At 43.4% G+C, this 19739-nt stretch overlaps 1 protein-coding gene across 5 annotated transcripts in view; it reads right to left on the minus strand.

The window, feature by feature from the left end:
- Nucleotides 1-10462: 10462 nt before the first annotated feature.
- Nucleotides 10463-19739, minus strand: part of UIMC1 (ubiquitin interaction motif containing 1) — a 164607-nt gene continuing 155330 nt past the window's right edge. For 4 of the 5 annotated variants that reach the window (XM_017512826.1, XM_017512825.2, XM_017512827.1 and 1 more), the window contains 5 exons: nt 16452-16530; nt 14241-14412; nt 12531-12594; nt 11434-11470; nt 10463-10916 (listed from right to left, as the gene is read on the minus strand). In XM_017512826.1, coding sequence (XP_017368315.1) covers nt 10706-10916; nt 11434-11470; nt 12531-12594; nt 14241-14412; nt 16452-16530 — 563 coding nt within the window. In that variant the 3' untranslated portion in view covers nt 10463-10705. The remainder of the gene's footprint in view (nt 10917-11433; nt 11471-12530; nt 12595-14240; nt 14413-16451; nt 16531-19739) is intronic. The other variant, XM_017512830.2, reaches the window with a different exon arrangement.

Raw genomic sequence — 19739 nt, forward strand, 5'->3', positions numbered from 1 at the left:
GTGGACAAAAAGTGGCTTACTTGTTCCTCTAAGCCTTTGTTTCCTCATCTGAAAACTGAGATAATACCTACCCCAGAGGGCTGCTATGAGGATTAAATGAAGGCCATATACATTGCCTGTGAGATAAGGGCAAAAACAGAAGCCTAAGCACTTCTATCTTATAGAGAAGCCACCTGGGCCCTGGGAAGAGGTGTAATTCTCAAAACTTATTGTACTGCGGTTCTCAGAGGTGTTAAGGGTAAAAATTTCCACTGCTACCCCCTGCCCCTTGCAGCAAACCGCTAACTTTAGCTTCTGTACAGACAGCTTGCCTTGCACACCCCTGGGTCCCCCTGAATAAGGATGTGGTTTTGCAGTTTAAATGCCCTGCTCCCCCTGAGCTCGGGGCCACGGGTTGGAGAGACATGAGTCCTCTGTGGCCACCGGCAATAAAGACCCTGCAATTTGGCATAGTTTTGTCTTGCTGTTGATTTTCTGCTCGCTCAGGTGCTACATCTGGAGGCCCCAGTGAGATTTCCTTTCTCCCTCCATCACCAGACAAAAGCCGTCTCAGAGCCTCAGCCGGGCGGTTGCCCCCGCCCCAGGGATCCCTAGGGGAGGCGCCCCCTGAGACGTTCCAGGGCCCCAGGGTTCAGGCCCCATGGCAACTGTGTCACCATGCTGCCAACGTTCACCCAAAATTCTTCAGGGTCCTGGGAACCTCCGGAGGTAAGTCTGTTCTGGAATCTGGGGACTAGTCCATTGGTATCTGTAGCCTGAGTCAGGGGACTGGAAGTGGTCACTGCAACTCTGACCCCAGCAAGCCTCCCCGAGACATCACCTGAGGCTCTGGCATCTGGTAGCTAGTATAGTGGGTATCAACATTTGGTTGTTTTCTGTAACCTCTGTGTGAGTGTGAGAGTGAATGTGTATATATGTAGTCCCACGGCCAGTAGGCTACAGGATTTGTGAGGGCCTTCACCCACGATTCCACAGGAGCGTCATAAGGCGTAATGGTAATTCACCTCAGAACCAAAAATTCTGAGGTGACCAGGCCCGGGGTTTATACGGGTACACCTTAGCCAAGACGTCCTGAAATATCCCTCCGGGAACGTGGCCAGGCAGGCATCAGACTGGTCTCCCATCTAGGGGGGCACCCATTCTTTGTCTGTCCATCTTATATGTGGTTCTGTCTATATTGTAGATTCACCAGTTTTGTTGGACTTTTGTTGGCTAATATACAGTGGTTCAGGCCTGCTTCCCTTGAGGTAGAAAACATTTTACAGTGGCTGACGGACCACTGGCTGCAGGGGACCTTTACTGAATTTATGCCCTTGAAAATAACTCTGTTCTCTTTCCTTTTCCTATTCCTTTTCTATAATTGAGGCCTCACTTTTCCTTTTCTCATTCTTCCTTTTCTTCCATGTCCGGGAGAAGATTCTGTCCTCAACGACTCGGATGTAGTTTCTTTGGAGTCTTGGGAAATCAAATCCTAGGTAAAAAGCTGCCAGCTCTTCTTTTCTGATTAGAATGGGAAAGGAGTAGCTATCTATTCTGTCAAAAAAAACATTCAATGTTGTTACCAGCGTTGCCCAATCCTACATCATGAGTCTATATATTGGCACCATCCTGACTGTTGGGAGGTTGGATGTCATGGCCTACTAGAAACTGATTGGCAAAGATTTTATACCCTCTATAAAGTGTGGTGGATTCAAAATTCTCAACCAGTAGATCTCTTAGTCCACCTATTTTGTCACTTCCCAACCTTCCCAAAGCCTCTGACTGCCAGGATATACATAAAAGAGAATTATGCCCAAGCGGCATTAAATCTTCACCGGGCTTACTACTGCCAGTTGTGGCTAAATAGTGGGGAGCCATATACATTTCCTTGGCCTCTACCACCTGTCCCCTTGGCCCGGACTAGAGATAGACCCATCAACTTAACAGTCTTTTCTTTACAAGACCTAGCAGTGGAAGCATTGCTAAACCCAATACTAGAACGGGCACAATTTGAATTCGAGGCTTTCCAGAATTGGCTATACCATAAAAGCAGAAAAGCCCAGGTGGTTATTGGGGAATGTAAGAGAAGGTGACGAAAATGGGTTCATCACACTCCCAACCCTGCACCCCCCTCCAGTGCATGACAGTAAATTTTAAGGCAGTGTTTTCTGGTCAGTATGGCATTAAATTAACCCCCAAAAAACTTCGTACCCTCTGTGAATTAGAATGGCCATCATTTGGATTGGGGTGGCCAGATATGGGAAACTATGACCCAAAAATAACCCAGGCCACCTGGAATGTTGTAACAGGTTCCCCAGGCCACCCTGATCAATTCCCCTACATTGATCAATGATTAAGTTTAGTCCAGCAGCCCCCCGCTGGCTGAATCGTTGCATCAAACAGGCTGTGCTACAAGCTATGATAGCAACCCCAGGCCCAAAAAAACCACCCTCAGCACCAACTATACTCCCTAGTTTGGCAGAAGACCAAGAGTTACCTCCACCTTATTCTAGGCCCCCTGAGAAAAGGGGCCAATACCCCACTCCGGACAGTACTAGTAGCCAGCCCTTATCCCCTTTACATACCTGAAGTGGGACCCCACATCCCCCAGCTGTCCTTCCTCTCAGGGAGGCACCCCCTTCATGGGACAGTGACAGGGGCCGGCCATTTTTTGTCCATATCCCTTTCTCCTCAAGTGATTTGTACAGTTGGAAGACTCAACACCCTCCATTCTCTTGAGAGGCCCCAGGTGCTCACAGGGCTCCTGGAATCTGTTTTACAAACCCATCGTCCCACACAGGATGACTGTCAACAATTATTCCTAATCCTCTTCACCACTGAAGAAAGGAGTAGGATTAGGCAGAAGGTCTTAAAGTCTATCATAGGTCTCCAGAGAGGTATGGTGGAGGAAAACCAGGGCTGAATTAATGAAATATTCCCTTGCACCCGACCCCAATGGGACCCAAACACTTTGGCGGGTCTGCAGGCTTTGAACAATTTTCATGGGTATCTATTAGAGGGGGTTAGGAAAGCGGCTCATAAGCCCACTAACCTCTCCAAGGTAGGGACCATAACTCAGGGTCCACAGGAGTCGCCGGCTGCTTTCCTTGAGCGCCTGCAAGATGCATATCGCACCTACACTCCTAATGACCCTGAGGCTTTAGAAAACCAGCGGGCCATCAATCTGGCTTTTGTCTCCCAGTCCGCCCCAGATATCAGGAAAAAGTTACAAAGGTTGGAAGGATTCCAAGGAATGAATTTAACTCAATTGTGGGAAATTGCCCAAAAAGTTTTTAATAATAGGAATACCTCAGAGGAGAGGCAGGATAAGAGAGTTACTAAAGCAATAACAGCAGCTCTTCAGGAAACCCAAGTTATTCCACGGGGACCAAGGCCCCGGTCAAGTGACCCCACAGGGGGCCCTCGGGGGGTCCCCGGCCCTGGCTTAGAAATAACCAGTACGCATTCTGCTGACAGGAAGGTCATTGGAAAAATAAATGCCCCGAGAGGAAAAGGCAAGACACAGCTCAGGAAAGGCAGCCACGAGCCATTCTCAATTTACAGAGCCAGAAATGACAGGGCTGGGGCTCTTACTTAAGCCCCCAGGAGCCCGAGGTCACTTTAAAGATTGGGGGCACACCTGTCAGCTTCTTAGTAGACACCGGGGCAGCTCATTCAGTCCTTACTCAGCCTCTGGGACCACTAGCCAGTAGAAAAACAATTATTCAAGGGGCCACAGGAAAAACCACAACAAGCCCTTGGACCACCAACCAACTTGTTGATCTGGGGAACGGCACTGTCACCCACTCCTTTTTAGTTATTCCAGAATGTCCATACCCCCTCTTAGGACAGGACTTACTCTACAAACTTCAAGCAAACATTTCTTTTTGTGAGAGTCAAGCTTGCCTCTCAATTCCTCCTCGTTAGGCATCAGGGCCACCCCAGCAAATCCTCATCACCTGTGCCCTGTCAGACGAGTATCTCTTGCAGGAAACCTTATCCTCAGAAACAGACCAACCACCAATATCAGACCTCCTCCGCCTGTTCCAAGAAAGCATACCTGGAGTCTGGGCTGAAACAAATTCTCCAGGCTTGGCAAATCACCGTACCCCAGTTGTAGTCCAGCTATTGGCAACAGCAACTCCAGTTCAGGTACGACAATATCCCATGGGCCAAGAAGCCAGATGGGGAATTACTCCACATATATCCAGGCTCCTAGAAGGAGGAATCCTTATTGTTTGTCAGTCCCTCTGAAATACTCCCTTGTTCCCTGTCTTGGAACCAGGCACAAAGGACTATTGATCTGTGCAGGACTTAAGGGAAGTAAACAAACGAGTGGAAGCTGTCCACCCAACGGTCCCAAATCCGTACACCCTCCTAAGTCTCTTGGGCCCAGAGCACCACCATCATACTGTTCTGGATCTCAAGGATAAATTTTTCTGCATCCCACTGGCTCCTATTAACCAGCCCATATTTGCTTTTACATGGACTGACCCCAATACTGGGGTCTCAGGACAACTCACTTGGACAAGACTGCCTCAGGGGTTCAAAAACTCCCCCACTTTGTTTAACGAGGCATTTAGCCAAGATCTTGCCACCTTCCGAGCTGAGTTCCCCAAGTGCACCCTACTGCAGTACATGGATGGCTTACTCTTGGTTACAAAAATCCAGGAGGCCTGTCAAGAGACCACCCAGTCATTACTAAAGACCCTACAAACTCTAGGTTACTGGGTCTCAGCTAAAAAGGCCCAGCTCTGTCAGCCAAAAGTTACTTATCTGGGTTATATTATAAAAAAAGGCAACAGGGCACTGGCACCCAGCCGAATGCAAGCAGTGCTGCAAATACCCACCCCTACCACAAAACACGAAGTTCAAGAATTCCTTCGGGCGGTTGGGTATTGCAAACTATGGGTCTTGGGATTTGCTGAGATAGCTAAGCCCCTGTATGCCTGCACTGAAGGAATTCAGCCCTTAACTTGGACTAAGACAGAACAACGAACTTTTGACGAGCTCAAAAGTGCCCTAACTATGGCCCCAGCCTTGGCCTTGCCAAACATCTCCAAGCCCTTCTGGTTGTTTGTGCATGAAAAACAGGGAGTCGCTAAGGGGGCGCTCACCCAGACATTGGGACCATCGTCCCGGCCAGTCGCCTACATTTCAAAAAGGCTTGATCCCATAGCCTCTGGGTGGCCAGCTTGTCTAAGGGCAGTTGCAGCTATGGCCCTCTTGGTCAAGGAGGCGGACAAATTAACCTTAGGGCAGGAGTTAAACTTAGTGGCACCCAACACGGTGGAGTCCCTACTCCGTGGAGTGCCAGGAAAATGGATGTCAAATGTCCACATAGTTCAGTATCAGGCTTTGCTTTTGGACCAGCCCCGCATAAAATTTTTAAAGACTACAGTTTTAAACCCAGCCACGCTGCTACCTGACAGCGAGCTGGAGAAGCCAGTACATGACTACCAGCAGACAATGGACGTCCTCCATGCTGCTTGACCGAACCTTACTGATGTCCCCCTACAAAACCCAGAGGAGGTACTGTATACAGATGGCAGCAGTTTCGTGGTCGATGGGCCCAGGCTCTTCTGCATGGAACCTCAGCCTAAAAGGCAGAACTCATAGCTCTAACAAAGGCCTTAGACTGGGCGGAGGGAAAAACTGTTAATATCTACACAGATAGCCGGTATGCCTTTCCTACGGCCCATGTACATGGAGCCATTTATAAAGAAAGACGGCTACTCATCTCAAAAGGAAAAATCATCAAAAATAAAGAGGAAATCCTAGCTCTACTAGAAGCTATATGGAAGCCTAAGGCAGTGGCATTAATACACTGCAAAGAACATCAGAAGGGAGATTCACCAGAGGCAAGGGGAAACAGAGCAGCTGACCTACAAGCCAGACAGGCAGTCTTGGGGCCAGTAAAACCCCTGACTCTTCTTGTAACTCTGCCGGCCCCAACCCTGCCCCCTACTCCTACGTACTCACCTGATGAAGAAAACTTTGCTAAAGAACATGGGGCCACACAAAATTCCACAGAATGGTAAATCCTACCGGATACAAGGATTGTGGTCCCCGAGGCTCTAGGATGGGCACTAGTTAAGGATACACATCAGGCCACACACTTAGGACAGACAAAACTAATTAAGCTGTTAAGAGCCAGATACCACATTCCACATTTACATGAATTTGTTAAGAAAACTACAGCTTGATGTGATATATGTGCTAGGGTAAATCCAAAAGGCAACAAGTTTAACCAGGCAGAAATATGACTTAGGGAAACTAGCCCTGGGGAGCACTGGGAAATAGATTTCGCTGAAGTAAAGCCCCCGCTAAGTGGCTACAAATACCTTCTTGTGTTTGTGAATACGTTCTCTGAATGGGTTGAGGCTTTCCCCACTAAAGCTGAAACTACTTTGGTAGTCACAAAGAAACTCCTACAAGATTTGGTCCCCCGGTTTGGCCCGCCTTTAATGCTGGGATCAAACAATGGGCCAGCCATCACGACTCAAATCTCTCAAAGCCTGGCCAAAGCATTGGGCATATCTTAAAAACTACACTGTGCCTATTGCTCCCAGAGTTCAGGTCAGGTTGAAAAAATAAACAGAACCATTAAAAAAACTCTGACAAAATTTATCCTGGAAACCGGTGAGAATTGGGTCAGCTTGCTTCCTTTTGTCCTCCTCCGTGTCCAATGTACCCCCTACCACAAAGGTTTCTCTCCCTTTGAAATCATGTTTGGGAGGTCCCCTCCCTTGCTCCCAAAACCCGCAGATACCATGCAAGCTGAAATCCATAACCATACACTCCTTAAGTCCTTACAGGCACTTCAGTCTGTCCAACCCCAGGTGCATCAGCTCATCAGAGACACTCGAACCCCATCAGTGGACCTCTCAAACCAGCCAGCACATTCCTTCCAGCCTGGGGACTCGGTCCTTGTTAAGAAATTCACAGCCTCCGGTCTGACTCCTCGTTGGAAAGGACCCTACACAGATATCCTGACCACTCCCACCGCACTTAAGGTGGACGGACTGACTGCCTGGATTCATCACACCCACGTTAAGACTGCCCGGATTCATCACACCCACGTTAAGACTGCCCCACTGGAAGAGCAATGAAAAGTTGACCACTCATCACTGGATCCGTTAAAGCTAAAACTTTTGCGCTCTTCGCGGTCACCACCCTTGTCTCCCTAACCCTTGCTGTAAACCCCTAAAAAAGACCTCCCTTGGAGCCCACTCATTATCAATGAATCCTTACAGTGGGCTCCACGGGAAATTATGTTAGTTCCCTAATAAAGAAGGAATCCACCCTTGTCAACTTAACCCTTGAGTATACCCCAAGAAACCCTGCTGTCTTCACCTTAGGCCTCTGTGCCCTCCTGGGCCAATACCTAAAATTCAGAATAAGTGAAAGTATAGCCGGGTGCAGTAGTACAGAAGCAGAGAAAAAACTCCAGACCATGGGATTATACTTATGTCCAGGGTCCACCCCACAAAAAAAAAATGAAACTGTGGAAATTTAAATAAGTTCCATTGCCCCCACTGGGGTTGTGAAACTATCTCTACCATATCGGGCTATATCAAAAACAAAGACTCATTCAATCTCCTTCCAGCGGGCGTCTCCCCCATCCCAGTGCTCTGCTGGGTCCTGTAACTCAGTCAAAATAACTGTAGCTACCCCAGATAGTAGATGGACAACAGAGCGAACTTGGGGCCTCAGAGTATATATAAGCAGGTGGGATATGGGCAACATTTTCACCATCCAGCGCATGGCCCTGCCACGACCTAACCGCCCTATAGGAAAAATTGCAGAAGTCCTAAAACCCCGGGAACCTTTCCCCAAAACCCGAAAAGTCCAGTCTCCTAATCCTACCCTTCCCTCCACTTCCCAATCAGTAACAAATCTAGCCATAGAAGATTTAAACCTCCTAGACATACTGTCCTCAACTCATCACTTACTTAACCAGTCTAGCCCAAACCTGGGTGCAGACTGCTGGTTATGCTTAAACCCACAGCCGCCGTTTTACACAGGCTTAGCAGCGCAGCAGAACATAACCCCCTCCAGCACCCCCTGTTCTAAAAGAAAGTTCCACATAACTCTAGATGATCTAAAAGGAAAGGGTAAATGTTATCATTCCCCTAACTATATCCTCACTAACTCCCCATACCAGCACTTCTATAATGACATCCTCCTTTTGACCTATAACGAAACAAATTTTTACTATACTGCCCCAGACTCATCTTGGTTAGCCTGCACTTTCGGTCTCACTAACTGCATTTCCACTTTTCAGTTTAACAATTTCTCGAGACCCGTCTCTGTACCCCTGTATACATTTTGCCTGGCGTAAATATCTATAGTGGGCCACAAGGTTTAACTCTCATTGCCCTCTCTCACTCAACTACACTCTGGAAGCGAATTCCTCTAGTCGTACCCCTACTAGCAGAACTTGAAATTGCCGGATCTGCAGCCATAAAAATCTCAGCCCTAGTGACTGGAGGCCAAAACTTCAAGGCCCTATCCCACCATATAGACTCAAATATACACCATTTATAAAACTAACTTGCGGACCAGATTAACTCCCTAGCTGAGATGGTACTCCAAAATAGACAAGGGCTGAACTTACTATTTCTAAAACAAGGGGGACTCTGTGCAGCTCTCAATGAGGAATGTTGTTTTTACGCTAATAAATCTGGACTTATCCAAAACAGCCTTACCCTAGTTAGGCAAAATCTAAAAACCAGAAAACACTTCAGAGAAGCTTCTAAAAGTTGGTATCAAAGAATGTTCTCCTGGTCCCCCTGGCTTACCTCCCTACTCACCGGATTGGCAGGACCCCTAACCCCACTCATATTGAAACTAATGTTCGGCCCTTGCCTTTTGAATCAACTACTCAGACTAATCCAAACAAGAATAAATTCTGTAAAATTAATGGTCCTAAGATCCCAGTATAAGCTGTTGAGCCAGACTGATCAATCAGTCTTAATCAGGAAATCAATGATTTAATTCATGTACAAACAACAGGGGCGAATGAGATGGGGCAAAAACAGAAGCCTAAGCACTTCCATCTTCTAGAGAAGCCACCTGGGCCCTGGGAAGAGGTGTAATTCTCAAAACTTATTGTACTGCAGTTCTCAGAGGTGTTAAGGGTAAAATTTTCCACTGCTACCCCCTGCCCCTTGCAGCAAACTGCTAACTTTAGCTTCTGTACAGACAGCTTGCCTTGCACACCCCTGGGCCCCCCTGAATAAGGATGTGGTTTTGCAGCTTAAAGGCCCTGCTCCCCCTGAGCTCGGGGCCACGGGTTGGAGAGATATGAGTCCTCCGTGGCCGCTGGCAATAAAGACCCTGCAATTTGGCATACTTTTGTCTTGCTGTTGATTTTCTGCTCGCTCCGGTGCTACACCTGGAGTGTAGTAGTTGCTCAAAGAATAATAGTTATTTCTTATGTGATGCTAGCCACAAGGTCAGTGCCATCCAACCCAAAGACATTATCTATGGAAGGAAAAGACAGTGACATCGCCATCTTGTCATCTTCTAACTCAAAAGCTTGTGTGCAAAGGGACCTCTAAGCAGGAACAAGGCCTTAATGTTTGTGTTACCTTCCATCCCAGCCATGTATAAACTCCCCAACCTAATACAGACTTCATTTTCATGTTAAAAGAAAACTTTGGACATAATCAGAAGTTAGGAGAGCCTTTTTCAGTGTGCCTGTTTATCCTGCCCCAAGATCCTTTCCTGGTCAACAGCCACCTCCCCCAAGTTTTTCATTACATCTTCAAATCAGCTTTGGCCAAAGCTAGAGTTCTTCACATCCTTGTTTGGTCATTTCCCTCAGGTAGCTGCTTCTGCCAAATGACATCCTCTCATCCTTGGAGTCTGTGCATGCACTGAGAACAGACCACATCTCTGTTCTGCACTGGAAGCTCCTAGGCAACATAGTAAGGAATGTGCACTATGTTAGTAATGTTACCAAAATAGAAGCTATTTCCTGTTGCTGCTAACCTTTGGCATCAAGAGAACCAATCTTGATTTGAACAGATGAATATGCCTGGCATCCCCACTGGTTAATCTATTTAGAAAACATAATTACATAGGGACCTAATAACCGAGTGTTCACTTACACATTCCTGGGAAGAATGGTAGGACACATCCCTCAAAGATTCTATGTTCAGGCTGAGAATTCCACTGTGAGTACAAGATGAAGGGGACAGGTCACTGAATGGTAGGGACAGCAGAATAGATAGTGGGAGTCAATGCCCCGGCACCTCCCAGAATTATGTCAGAAACAGTCAAGGAAGTAACCACACAGTGTTCAGAATTGTGCAGTACACATCAAGTAAATATATACATGTATGTCAAGGATCAATAATGGAATTCATTCAGCATGTGATTTATGAGTCTAATAAACTACCTCTATGATGAAAATATCCCCATCCCAAACCCTGCAATATAAAGAAAGAAAAATTAAAATTTCCATCTACTGAAATAAGATTTCATACAAACATAAATATATTTAAATTTTCTTTTAACTGTAAGTAAATTTAAACAAACTGTTATAAAACAGAATACTATACACAGTTATCTGCAGAGATCATAAAAAACATAAAAACCAGAATGCTGAGTGGGTGCTGGTGGTGAAAACTGCAGGGCTAAAACTTGCTCAACAATGAACCAGAACACGGCCCACCCCTCCTACTAATGGTTTTGTCAACCTTTGGACCCTAGAAATTCAGAATTTTCTCCTCCTTCCTCTGCCAGCTTTGGTCCGTGTCCGACTACCTGGCTGGATAGTAACTTGCTTTTTAAAGTCCACTAAGCAATCTGTGGCTTCTGAAATGGAAACAAAAGACTTGATGGGAGATTCATTTAAGTCATGATGTGTGAAGGAACTCTGCATCTCTCTGCTACAGCCTGCCTCTTCCATCCCTGGTGAGGGCACCCTAGAGAGAAGGAAAAAATTCAGATTCAATATAAACCCATTCAGCATCAAGGATATGCTATACACTGTATCAGGAGATTTTACATATCAGGGGATTATTAGTAAAAATATTCTTTGTAATAATCCCACCACATATCATCACTGTTTTCACAGATGAAGTCACTGGGTAAATCATATACTTAAAGTTGGTCATCGAGAGAATCAGAAGTTAGATCCAAATTCCCAAGCTGCTTGAGAATCCAGGTCAGAAAACTAGGGTTGGATGGGGATAGAGAGGTAGAGAAGAATAAGACGTAACTTTTGCTCTGCTTGTTTTAACATAATGAATGAATCGAGCTATCCAATCCTTAGCTCAGATAAATGTGGAGCACAGAATTATAACGACAAAGAGGTCCTAATAGTTCCACAGTGATTTCTACTGCAACAGTTTGAGTATCACACTACACACAGAACACAGGACCAGGCCTGCACTTTTCAGAACTGCTGACAGCCACAATTCAGCACACAACCCAATTCACCTGAAGGCTCCTGTTTCTGAAGACTTGATCTCTCCATCTGTGATATGAAAGAAAAAATAGTAATGTTGGTAGTAGTGTTAGGAATCATATCACTTCTTACTGATCTTTTGCTTCCTGTATTCTAGGCACTGCTACTCATCAGGCCTACCGAGGCAGCTCAGATCCCCAATCCCCTAAACCCACAAATGTGAGCATTAGTGTCCAACAGACTGAGCTGTAGGAGCACTCAGATGAACACTTCTGAATGAACAACCTCTGAATAAATCTACTTCAATTCTTGACTTGAGGAACAAGGAGTTGCCAAGGGAAATCTGCCACCTGCAGAGATTCACAAACTGGTGATCTAGAGACAACAGGATATGAGGTTGGCAGAGGCTGCCTTTTTATAGTCATCAGAAGGCACAACAGATTTGCTTGGTGGGAATGAACTATTAGAAGTAGATGGTAAGCAAATCTCACAAGGCTTAAGCAAAAGCTCCTCGTCCATCTGCATCTGGTGAATTTTAACAATAGCAACTAATAACAACAGTAATAATAGCATTAACATTTATCAAGAGCCTACTTATGCCAGGGAATATGTTTGGAGCTTTACCAGATATAATTCTTGCTATCTATGAGGTTTGGTATCACTAACTCCCTGCAATGGTCTTAACCAATACACTCTACCACTCCTTAAATACTAGGCACAAACCCTCAAGATCGCAGGTTGGGACACTAAGCTAAAGGTAATATATGAATGATGCACAAAACAAGAGGAGGAAGCAATAATGTCTCCATATCTAGTTTTCTGTGCCTGTTCCTTTAGAAGGTATACTTGGGGCTTGTCGTATTCCCCTGTGTTTTGATAGTGTTTTTTCCGAATTCAACAGGCAGTCCTGATCCAAGGCTTTGTAAAGCCTGAAATGAAACACAGGATGAAAAAGACAGCATATTGTCCTATCTTCCTTAGAGAGAGATGACCTAGATTGAGTCTCAAAGGCTGGCTGATTGAGTCACGTGTGTACCCAGATAACCCCAGCAAATAGGGGGTTGGCGATGGCTATCTGCACTGAAAGGCCTTAGGCAGAAGCCCAAAAAACTGGTCCTGGGGTCCTCACCTGAAGTCTTGTGCTCAGACTGTTCCAAGAAACTAAGGAGTCGGCCTTCACTGTGGCCTTTTTTCTGTAACAGAGAAAAATAGACAAAACTTCAAGGCAGAGAGTTTAAAATACAACTTCCATGGCCCAGATCACATGTGTTTACAGAAGAAAAAAGATGTGGGGCCACAGGTCTAGGGAAGTCTTTTGCTTTTTTTTTTTTTTTGAGATGACGTCTTGCTCTGTCACACCAGGCTAGAGTGCAGTGGTGCAATCTCAGCTCCCGGGAACCTCCGCATCCTGGGTTCAACTAATTCTCCTGCCTCAGCCTCCCGAGTACCTGGAGCTACAGGCATGCACCACCACACCCAGATTATTTTTTATATTTTAGTAGAGATGGGGTTTCACCATGTTGGCCAGGATGGTCTCGATCTCCTGACCTCATGATCTGCCCGCCTCGGCCTCCCAAAGTGCTGGGATTACAGGCGTAAGCCACCACGCCTGGCCTTGTTTTCTAATAAATGAGGGTACACAAGTGAAAAAACAAACTGTAATGAAGAGAATACATCGCTATGTCAAGATTACCATGGATTTAAAAGAAAAAATAAATTTTAAGGTGGTGTCTACAGGCAGTGATGCTAGAAGAATAAACTGGCTGTATAAGTAAGCGCTTACCTATAAACCATAACTCCAAATCTCCACCTCAAAATCACCCCATCCATAGAGAGGTCTCTTTCTTCTGGCATGACAGACAATAGCTTCCTCATTTTAGTGTGTATAGTGACTCCTTTGTTGGTAACCCTAGAATATGGAGCTGCTGCTTTATCTTTCATATCTAAGTCAAAACTTGGTCTTCCTGAATTACAAGGCCCAGAAAGTGAGTACATCCATCCTTCCCAGTGACCATGGCCTAGACTTGGCAGCTTCCTAAGGTGGGGTACACAAGGAGTTCAACAGAGTTGATCTCTCATATATTCTTGGCAGCGGGATTATGAATTGGATATCCTTTCTGGAAAGCAATTTGGCAGGTTTCAACAGACTTTAAAATGTATACATCCATTGACCTAATGGTTCCATGTCAGGAAATGTATTCTAAGGAAATAGTAGTATAAAGGCTGATTAATGTTTTAAATACAATCTTATAATACCAAAGAACCGAAATGTCCAATAATAGGTGAATGGTTAAATGACCATCTGTGTAATATATACAGTAACAGTAATTTTTAAAAATAAAACCCAAAATGATGTTTATGCTACACCTTGTTTTCATAAACAGAAAACTATATATCGAGTACTATATAGAATATAGTATACATATAGTACTTGATATATAGTATGTAATATGTGTGCGTATGTGCGCTTATTGTATATATATTGAGAGAGAGAAGAGGGGAGAGGGAGAATAGTGTCAATTACATTAACAATGCATAGAAAAAAAGACCAGAAGAAAATAGGCCAATACATTAAAAGTTATCATCTTTGAGTAGCTAAACTATGGGTGATTTCCCCCGATTATTTATATTTTTTGAACTTTCCATATTTTCTACAATGAACATGTATTACTTTTTGAATTAAAATGAAAAATAATTTTTAAAAGCACAAATATTGTTTCAAGATAAAGAGAGGGAAGAGGGGAAGGAGACAAGGGAAAAAGCCAGAACAGAACTGTGGCCTCTAACAACTGATAATCAGGAGGGTTAGCTAGCTTTTTCCAAAACACTCTATGCATACCTTTGAGTTCCTCAGCCGTTGCTGCCGCTTCCCCCCCAGAGTTGAACATGCTCTTTCACTCCCATCAGGCCCATCTCCTTGGTCAGCCTTCGCAAGCTGGAGGCAAAAGTCCACATGACACTGATACTCTCTAAATGGGACCAGGGATTTACAGAGATAACACTTCTCATTCCTAGCCAATAAGAAAAAAGGAAGAAAACACAGTTTTAAGATGTGCTTTTGCCTCTGGGCCCCTGGATATGTCTCAAATGGTGTTTTTACATCCCAAAGTTATTCTGTGGAGGAGACATATCAACCAATGCAGATTTACTCAGCAGGATCGCCAATAAAACTAACCCAACGCCAATCAAAAGGACTGAGTGATTAGCAGTTTTCCCTGGCTGTTTCTCTGTACCCTGCTGTTGCAGCAGTGGGATGATAATGGAATCAGCTCTTCAAACTATCTCAAACAATGCTGATTGCTCTTCAGAAATAAAATATTCTGTCAAACTCTTCTGAAATTAAGTGTAATAGTTTTTTCAAAGAGGTGTTAAAATTTCAACAGATAAGGGAGCACCAAGAGCATTAAATTAAGTTGACATTTTTACCAGGGTGGATGAACTTGTCTGATTAGTAAATCAAGTCTGTCTATATGCTGACTTTCTTAATTCTACAATCTGCAACATCAACTAAGAAATTACTAAAAACCATGTGGTTCTGCCAGAGGCTTTTGCGTAATTTTATGTCCATAGCTATTTTTATCTTTTTAAAAGAGTAGAGTTTGGGGAAAGCGAGGAAAAGTAGGTCCTTGAGGTAAAATTTACTGGGCATCAATAAAAATGGAATCATTGGGTTATTTATTAAGTATTTTCTCTGTGGTGAGAACCTGGGCAAGACCTTTTAAACACAATTCTCAATTAATTATTCAGCCCCATTAAGAAGGAGCTAGTCTCACTATGGTCTTATAGTTAATAATTGTCAGACACTAGATCTGGCTGACTCATAAGATCACCTTGGTTTTAAGAAGTTAAAGAAAATTTTCCAAAGAATGCTACCTTGGACATCTCCTTCTGGCCATTTTTATTCAGTAACTACAGCAAGGGAGACTTCGATTAGCTATAAGGAAGATTTTGTCTGAAAATAGGAGAAATAAGTCTCTCAAATACTTAATTATCCAGAAGAATGCAAGCAAAATGCTGCCTTATAAGAAAAGCTAGACTAGTATACCTTTCAAGTTGTATCAATTAATGCAAAAAGCATTTATTAATTCACTACTACATGAGAGACAGAATCACTGCCTAAGAGGCAGGAGTTTTAGAGTCAGACAGACTTTGTCACTTCTAGCTGCAGTGAGCTGCAGTTACATGTAATTTCTCATTAGCTTCCTTATTTAAAAAAAGAAGGAATAACTACCTTAAGTCAACTACCGTGAGAGTTACAAAGCACCTAGCACAATTATTGGCACATAATATTAGGCACTAAACAAACAGCTCTTATTGTTATTGCTGTCTCAGACACACATTTTATTAGAAGCTGGGGATATAAACATGAATGAAGGCAAGTATCTGTCTTCAAAAAACTTGGACTAGCCAGGAACACAGAAATGTTCTTTTAAAAAAAAAATTACTACAATACAATGTGAGGAATTCCTAGAGGAATGTCTACATTACAGTAAGATTCCAAAGGATCAGCTCTGCTCAACTAAATTAGGGAAGACAGATCAGGGTCTAAGATCTATGTTTCAAAGATAAAAGTTTCTGCTTAGTAACTGCTCTAATCTACTGTTGGTAACGACTTTACTTTCAGGAGGCAGCACCTACCCTGACACCTTCCTCAGAATGAGCTTTCTTAGTCAAGCTGCAACACACAACCAAAAAATGTCTTCTATATTGCCCAACCTTTTGCAATTCAACTTCTGTACTATTACATAATAAAATGCTCAATGCTTCCCATAGGGCACCAAACATCAATATGCAAATTAAAAAAACAGAAACCTAAGAGCAATGTGGAAGTAGAGGGTGTGGCAGGATTGTTTTTAATGTATTAAAAAGGGATACAAAGGCCACCTACACTGACAGAGACTAGGAATAAGAAAAATAAATTCAGGCATCCAAGCAATGAAGTGACTGGCAGGCCAAAGAAACACAGGGTTATATAGAAACTGGTTTTTTTAGTCACTCCAAACGATGGCATGTTATACAAGAGCTCTGTGAACGGACCATACCTACTTACTTGTCAATGTCTGGAGAAGTCTGGGCAGCTGTCCCACCATCATTCTTGGTCTTGGCCTCTTTTTGCCTCCGAGTCAATACTTTTAATAAAAAAAAAACATACATATATTTATATATACACACACACACACACACACACACACACACGCATGCACACATATAGTTAGCTGGCAGTAGACTCTGAATATGAAAGACAAAATGTAACTGAAGAAGCAAAATTTAAAACCTTATCCCACTGGGAAAAGTACATTGTTTGGGAAGTCTCAATCTTTCTAGCATTGGGAATAGCAATTGCAACATTTGCACCAAGACAAATGTTTTGACAACATTCTGTCTGCCCCAAGATATTCTGCTATTTGCTAAGCCATGAGATCTAAAGATCTACTCCACACCAACACAGGTTTCTGTGTACCATCCCAGCTTGCAGCACTCAAGGGAGGGATTTATACTTTTCCAAGCAAAACTCTATCTGGTATAACAGTCCAGTGAGGTCCTCTATGAAACACAGTAATGACAGGTACATCTGAGTGCCTACATAAGTTCCAATCTTCATAAAACTCTGCAAAGTTCTGCAGTGAGAAAACTGCGGCTCAGAACAGTTAATACAACCAGTCTTTTCTCACTACACTAGTACCACCTCCCAATTCTAGTGGGTATAAATGGCTTTAGCCCAAATGATATACAAATACACTGTCTCTCATACCAAAAAACATCTGTCTATAAAATCAGTCTCTTAAAGCATCTTGGAGGTTATTTAATCAAGTGTTTTCCAGTTAATTCCTTGCAATAACAAGAAAAACTATGACAATTTCACTTAAAACTCTGCATTTTTTCCTCCTAACACCTGAAAACCCCACAACAGGTAATTTAGAAAGGTTACGAGTAACTTAGGTTGTGAAGCATTTATCTAGTCCAGGGTGAGTCAGCAAACTTTATCTGTGGGAACAGAGAGTAAATATTTTAGGCTTGGCAGGCCATATAGTCTCTGTCACAACTACTCAACTCTGCACTGTAGCAGGAAAACAGTCACAAACTATACATAAACAAATGGGTACATTCCAATAAAACTTTATCTACAGTAACAGGTCTCTGGCTAGATTTGGCCCATGGCTGGCCACTATTTGCCTAACCTTCTTAGATCAACCTCCTACTCATACAAAAATGCCTTCTATAAACAACTCTGACAAGTAATCATATGGTCTTGACTGTATCTTTTTTTCAGATGGAATCTTACTCTTGTTACTCAGACTAGAGTACAATGGCGCAATCTTGGCTCACTGCAACCTCTGCCTCCCAAGTTCAAGAGATTCTCCCGCCTCAGCCTCCCAAGTAGCTAGGATTACAGGCACCCGCCACCACACCCAGCTAATTTTTTTGTATTTTTAGTAGAGATGGGGTTTCACCATGTTGGCCAGGCTGGTCTTGAACTCCTGACCTCAGGTGATCCACCCACCTTGGCCTCCCAAAGTGCTGGATTGCAGGCATGAGGCCACCGCGCCCGGCTAACTTGACTGTATCTTTTCAATGAGGGAAATTCACTTCCTCCTAGGGAAACCCATTCCATTTGCAATCTGGCTCAATCTGCATTTACTGGGGACCATATGAATACATTTACCCACCTTTCCAGAGGTCAGCTCTTTGAACACTTAACAAGCTGCATTATAAAATCCTGAATTTACTCAGTTTTCTGGCCCACTAAAATGCAACCATCATCAAAGGAAGAACTGAACCTAGTTACTAAAGCTATTCTATTAAGATTTGGATTACCAAACCTTTGAGTGCCTAGGTTTCCTCTAATCCTTATGATGACCCTCCAGATTGGTATTACTTTTCCCCCATTTTAATGGTATGGAAATAAACTGAGAGGAATGGACTTCATCTCGCTATCAAAACTACTAAATAGTAAAACCCAGGATGGAATCTAGATCTGATTCCTATATTTATGTTTACCTTCCTAATTAACCTCTTTTAGATATTATACAATCCAATTTGTCCGTTTTCCTTAATATGCATAGCACCCCAAACAGAACCCAATATTCAACAAATAATCCAACTAGTAAAGAGAACAGAAGAACCACAGGCTACCCCATGTGGACTCATATTCTACTGATTCAGTCAAGGCTGTATTTGCTTTATTGATAATCCTGGTATACTACTGGCTTAAAGTGAACTTAAAGGAAATTAAGGTCCATCCCCTACCTTCCCAAATTATCTTCAAATAAAATGTTATCACTGTGCATAGTGACTCACGCCTGTAATCCCAACACCTTAAGGAGGCTGAGGTGGGCGGATCACATAAGACCAGGAGTTCCAGACCAGCCTGGGCAATAGGGTAAAACTCCAAACTCTACACAAAAAATATAATAGCTGACATGGGGGTGCATGCCTGTAGTCCCAGCTACTCAGGAGGCTGAGGAGGGAGGATCACTTGAGCCAGGGGGGAGGGTTGAGGCTGCCATGAGCTGAGATTGCACCACTGCACTCCAGCCTAGAGTGTCTAGAGCTAGAGCTAGAGAATCTCAAAAAAAATAAATAAATAAATAAAAATAAAAATCTACACTACAGTACACTGCAATACAATACAATGTTACCAAGACAAGTCTCTTAATTCTGTACTTGGGTAACTAAGTTGCTGGGTATTTTTTTTCCTCTCCTTAGACACAGGATTTTATATTTGTCCCTGATCCTTTCAGCTGAATATTCCTGTCTATTGAGATCATTTGCAGTCTTGACTCTGACACTGATGTTATTAGCTATCTTTCTCAGCTATGTGTCATCTGTATATATGACAACCATGCTTTCTACATCTTCAACCAAGTCACTAGGGAAAAATGGTTATAAAGGATATGGTCAAGGACAAAACTGTGGCATGTTACCAGAGAAGCCTGTCTTTTCCCTGGTCCCAACTTTCCTTTAAATAATTAATAAATAATTAATCAGGCAAACATTTATTGACAATCTTCAATGTGCAAGTAATGGGGAGATACGGGAGATTATGAGGCAATGTCCTTGCTCTTAAGGAGAGTACAGTTTACTAATGGAGACAGCATACACATTCAAATCACTACAACACAACATGTAAAGAGATATGTATAATAAAACAAGATAATAACACAAGCAATTAATAATAGTGTTTGCCTCTGGGGAGGATGACAGGGATACTTGAAGACTGGAAGAGGAAGAAGGCATACTTTCCACTATATTTTCCTGTAAGTCGAATTAAAAATTAGAAGGGGGGGAATCAGATTATATATAGTCAGGCACAGATTAAATGATCTAAGGTTCCTTC

Source organism: Cebus imitator, unplaced genomic scaffold (genome assembly GCF_001604975.1).
Source record: "Cebus imitator isolate Cc_AM_T3 unplaced genomic scaffold, Cebus_imitator-1.0 Scaffold478, whole genome shotgun sequence".
Classification (NCBI taxonomy): domain Eukaryota; kingdom Metazoa; phylum Chordata; class Mammalia; order Primates; family Cebidae; genus Cebus; species Cebus imitator.